At 41.8% G+C, this 5,671-nt stretch overlaps 1 protein-coding gene across 1 annotated transcript in view; it reads left to right on the forward strand.

Moving 5' to 3' along the window:
* Window positions 1-4,106: 4,106 nt before the first annotated feature.
* The window catches only part of TRIM69 (tripartite motif containing 69), an 18,655-nt gene continuing 17,090 nt past the window's right edge, over window positions 4,107-5,671 (forward strand). The window contains exon 1 of the mRNA XM_010845244.1: window positions 4,107-4,115. Within this exon, the coding sequence (XP_010843546.1) occupies window positions 4,107-4,115 (9 nt within the window). The remainder of the gene's footprint in view (window positions 4,116-5,671) is intronic.

The following is a 5,671-nucleotide window of genomic DNA, read 5'->3' on the forward strand; positions in this document are numbered from 1 at the left end:
GGACAGGGAGGCCTGGCGTGCTGCAATTCATGGGGTTGCAAAGAGTCGGACACAACTGAGCAACTGAACTGAACTGAAAACATACTTAGCTCTACTATACAAATTATCCTCCTGCTCTGAGGAGGTTTCATCTCAGTCTCCATTTCTATACTCCTGAATCACAGCGTTTCAGCTTTAGCATTTAGGAAAGGGTAAGAATACACAGAGCTGGTAATGGTATATGCTGGGAACAGTGGATCCTGGCATTTGAAAAGTCTAAGCTGGGGGCAAAGTCATTTCAGGAATCCTGGCAGAATACTCTGGAAGAAGGAGAGCCCTGGGCTGTCAATGGTGACAAGGTCCTCCACACAGCTAAATCAGACAGATCCCACAGGGCCCTGAGACTCCAGAAGTTCAGTTCTGGTAAAGATATGGCCTGTGAGATGGAACTCCAGACTTGGTTTCAGGCCACCCCCTCGTTGCTGATTCCAGAATAGAGACAGGCTCAACCCATGGCTAGTGCTCAGATGAGGTAGAATAAAGGTGAGTGGAGTGGGCAGGAAAAGCCACTGCTAGACCTGGGAAGGCTCCCACTCTGACCCTCCTCCAGCTATATTCTTCTTTATAAGATAGAGAGTCCATGACTGGAAAATGCTCTCTCCCATAAATATTTTAAATTACATGCCATGCATCCAGGACTCTTAAAATTCTCTATTCAAGAGATTCTGTGTCCGCTGTTAGGACCTCCATAGCTCCCATAGGCAACTGTGTGCCCGAAGGGTAGCTGTGTATAGGGATGTGTGTGTATGCGTGTATGGAGCTTTGTTGTGTGGGCTAGGTTTTCCACATACATGCTTATGAGGTACAGGATAGGGTAAAGGAGTTGGGAGGTTAAGAAGAATGGGCCAGGGACTTCGAGTAGTACTTTGCCATGACCTACAAATGCTAGTGAAAACCTAGATGTGAGCAGTTCAAGGGCAGAGCCTCTATCTTACCCACTTCTATGCCCTAACAAGTTTGGGAATTAGAACAGAGCTGAAATTATTGAATGTTTACTTCATCAGACTCTTAGGTACTGATATCAAATCCACTTCTACTGGTTACTATTTAATAATAGCAGCTATAATACTGTGAATCATTTATTCTGGGAAACACCTGGCAATACTGTGAACCATTTATCCTGGAAAACCTGCCACTATAAAACATCTTGAAATGCCAGTTAAAATGTAACAAACATCCTTTGTAATGCATACCTGAGTGTACAAGAAAGTAAAGAGAAATTCCAAAGAATACAGACTGGAAAGCAGTGAGATGGGCTGGAGTCATTGAGAGCTGTATCAGCACTGAGAGTTTTTGTGTATCTCAGGAAAACCCAGATTTAACAATTAAAAAAAAATTTATTTAACTTATGTAAAATTGATTTAACAATCTTTAGACCCACATCAAGTAGGGAGTTGGACCTCAGACCCTTAAATAATGGTAACACATTTGAAGGGTTACATCCTCAGTGAAGGAGTGGCAAAGAAAAATAATAAAGGACCTTTACTATCATGATCTGGGGTCTGAGTGATAAGAGTGTCTGTGGAGAGTTTTTAACCACAAGCTTGCCCTCCTACAGGGTTAGGCTTAAAATTTACAATCCCCTCTATGAGCTAGCTAGTGGTAAAGAACCCTCCTGCTAATGCAGGAGATGTAAGAGAAGCAGGTTCTATCCCTGGGTCAGGAAGATCCCCTGGAGGAGGGTATGGCAACCCACTTCAGTATGCTTGTCTGGAGAATCCCATGGACAGAGGAGCCTGGCAGGCTACAGTCCATAGGGTCACAAAGAGTCAGACATGACTGAAGCAACTTATTTAGCATGCATGCTTTGAGCTACAGATTTGAAACCAATAATATTAACATAAAATGGTGGAGGGTTGGTGTAATTTGGATCTCCAAGCAGAAATAAACACAGATATTCCCTGTACGGACTTGCCTTTAATCTAGACAAAATATAAAATAGAAGAGATTTATAAACTAAATGATACTAAGTTACACTGCTGCTGCTGCTGCTGCTAAATCGCTTCAGGCGTGTCTGACTATGCGACCCCATAGATGGCAGCCCACCAGGCTCCCCCGTCCATGGGATTTTCCAAGCAAGGGTACTGGAGTGGGTTGCCATTGCCTTCTCCGAAATTACACTGAATTACACTAAAATTAAGGACTTCTTTTCATGGGAAGACACTATAATGGGGATGAAAAGACAAGCCATAAGCCAAAGGTGGGAGAAGATATTTACAAAACAACCAAAATAGAACTAGTATCTGGAATATATAGAGAACTACTCTGAATCAATAAGACAAACAACTCATTAAAAAAATGAACAAAAGACTTAAGACACTTCTTCTCTTAACAAAAGATGATCCACAAATATGTGAAAAATGTTAAACTGTATTGCTGCTGCTGTTAAGTCACTTCAGTCATGTCTGACTCTGTCTGATCCCATAGACAGCAGCCCACCAGGCTCCCCCGTCCCTGGGATTCTCCAGGCAAGAACACTGGAGTGGGTTGCCATTTCCTTCTCCAATGCATGAAAAGTGAAAAGTGAAAGTGAAGTCGCTCAGTCGTATCTGACGCTTAGTGACCCCATGGACTGCAGCCTACCAGGCTCCTCCATCCATGGGATTTTCCAGGCAAGAGTACTGGAGTGGGGTGCCATTGCCTTCTCTGGTTAAACTGCATTAGGTAATCACAAAAAATGAAAACTAAAGCTATACTGAGGTACCATTACACATCAGTTGGTTTGTTATAAGACAGAAAATGTGACAAAAATAGACGTTGGTGAGGAAGTGGAGCAACCAAAATTTTCATGTCCTGCTAGTAGAGTGTAAATTCCTACCATTGTTTTGGCAAACAGTTTGGTATTATGTGGTAAAGGTAAAGGTGTTCATATCCCATGATCTATCAGTGTTATTTCCACATGTATAATGTTTACACATGTCCACAAAAAAATACAGAAAAGACGTATAGTAACACATGTAAGAATGTTAATAGCATTGCGCATTTTTTTACAAATTGAAGGTCTGTGGCAACCCTGCTCTGTGCAAGTATATTGGTCCCATTTTCCCAAAAGTATTTGCTCACTTTGTGTCTCTGTGCCACATTTTGAAAATTCTTGTAATATTTCAAGCTTTTAAATTAGTATATTAATATCTGATATATTACATATTATTATATAATAAAAATATAATTATATGTATTATTACATTTCTATCACAGATATTATATTACTTGTGATTAGTGATCTTTGATGTTATTGTAATTGTTCTGAGGCCCCACAGATCACACTTGCATAAGACAAGGATACTTTATAAATGCTGTGTGTGTTCTGACTGCTGCAGATGGGCCATTCCTTTGTCTCTTTCCTTTTCCCTGGGCCTGCCTATTCCCTGAGACATAGCAAGATTGATATTTGGCTGACTAATAACCCTACAATGACCCCTAAGTGTTCAAAGGGAAGGAAGAGTCACATGTCTTAAATCAAAAACTACAAAAGATTAAGCCTTGGTGAGGAAGGCATGTCAAAAGCCAAGACAGGCTGAAAGCTAGGTTTCCTGTGCCACGTGGCCAACTTGTGAATGCAAAGAAAAATTTCTTGAAGGAAACTAAAAGTGTGAGTCCAATAAGCTGTGAAGAGTGAAAAAGCAAGACAGCCTTACTGCTGATAATGGAGGAAGCTTTGGGGGTCTGGGTAAGAGATCAAACCAGCCACAACAACCCTTAAATCAAAGCCTCATCCAAGCAAGGCCCTAACTCTCTTCGATTTCAGGAAGGCTGGGAAGGGTGAGGGGGCTGCAGAAGAAGAGTATGAATCTAGCCGAGGGGGACACACGGCTCCAGGAGCCATCTTCAAGACATGAAAGTTCCAGGTGAAGCAGCCAGTGCTGAGGTAGAAGCTACAGCAAACTGTTCACAAGCTCTCGCTGAGGTCATTAGTGAGGTGGCCACACTGAACAGCAGATTTTCAGTGTAGATGAAGCAGCCTTATATTGGAAGAAGATGCTACCGAGGACTCTCACAGCTAGAGGGGTAGTCAGTGGCTGGCTCCCTAGTTTCAAAGGCCAGGACGTGTCTCCTGCTAAGGGCGAATGCAGCTGGTAAGTTTAAGTTGAAGCCAGTGCTCATTTACCATTCTGAAAATCCTAGGGCCCTTAGGATTTACATTAAATCTATTCTGCCGGTGTTCTATAAACAAAGCCTAGATGACAACACATCTGCTGACAACATGGTTTACTGAATATTTTAAGCCCACTGTTAAGATCTACTGCTCAGAAAAAAATTATTTTCAAAATATCATTGATAATTTGTCTGATTACTCAAGAACTCTGATTGAGATGTACAATGAGATTCATGCTGTTTTCATGCCTGCCAACAGGACATGGGACAAGGATAATTTCAACTTTTAAGTCTTTCCATTTGAGAAATACATTTCATAAGGCTATAACTGCATTAGATAGTGATTCCTCTGATAGATCTGGGCAAAGTAGATTGATAGCCTTCTGCAAAGGATTCACCACTATAGATGCCATTAAGAACACTTAGGATTTGTGGGGAGAGGTCAAACTATCAGCATACACAGGAATTTGGCAGAAGTTGATTAAAATCCACAAGGAAGACTTTGAGGGGTTCAAAACTTCAGTGGAGGAAGTACCTGCAGATGTGGTGGAATATCAAGAGAACCAGAACTGGAAGTGGAGCCTAAAGATATGACTCAATTAACTGCAATTTCACGGAACTAAAGAGCTTCTTGATCAAGGTGAAAGAAGAGAGAGAAAAAGGTGGCTTAAAACTCAATATTCAGAAAACTAAAATCATGCATCCAGTCCCATCACTTGGGCACATAGATGGGGAAAAAATGGAAACAGTGACAGACTTTCTTTGCTTGGGCTCTAAAATCACTGTGGATGGTGACTGTAGTGATGAAATTAAAAGACACCTGCTCCTTGGAAGAAAAGCTATGACAAACCTAGACAGCGTATTAAAAAGCAAAGACGTTACTTTGCCGACAAAGGTCTGTATTATAGTCAAAGCTATGGGTTTTCCAGTAGTCATGTAAGGATGTGAGAGTTGGACCATAAAGAACACTGAGCACTGAAGAATTGATGCTTTCAAACTGTGGTGCTGGAGAAGACTCTTGAGAGTCTCTTGGACAGCAAGGAAATCAAACCAGTCAATCCTAAAGGAAATCAACTCTGAATATTCATTGGAAGGACTGATGCTGAAGCTGAAGCTTCAATACTTTGGCCACCTGGTGCAAAAAGCTGACTCATTTGAAAAGACCCTGAAGCTGGGAAAGACTGAGGGCAGGATGAGAAGGGGATGACAGAGGGTGAGATGGCTGGATGGCATCACTGACTCAATGGACAAGAGTTTGAGCAAACTCTGGGAGAGACTGAAGGACAGGGAAGCCTGGTGTGCTGCAGCCCATGGAGTTGCAAAGAGTGGGACACAACTGAGCCACTGAACAACAAAAACAACTGGAGGTCTAGTGGCAGTCACCTTCCAACGTGGGGGGTGTGTGGCTTTGATTCCTGGTCAGGGAGCTGAGATCCCACATGCCTGGCAGCCAAAAAACCAAAAAATAAAACAGAAGCAACATTATAACAAATTCAACAAAGACTTCAAAAATGGTCCACATTAAAAAAAAAAAAAA

Source organism: Bison bison, unplaced genomic scaffold, assembly GCF_000754665.1.
Source record: "Bison bison bison isolate TAMUID 2011002044 unplaced genomic scaffold, Bison_UMD1.0 scf7180017864213, whole genome shotgun sequence".
In the NCBI taxonomy this organism is placed as follows: Eukaryota; Metazoa; Chordata; class Mammalia; order Artiodactyla; family Bovidae; genus Bison; species Bison bison.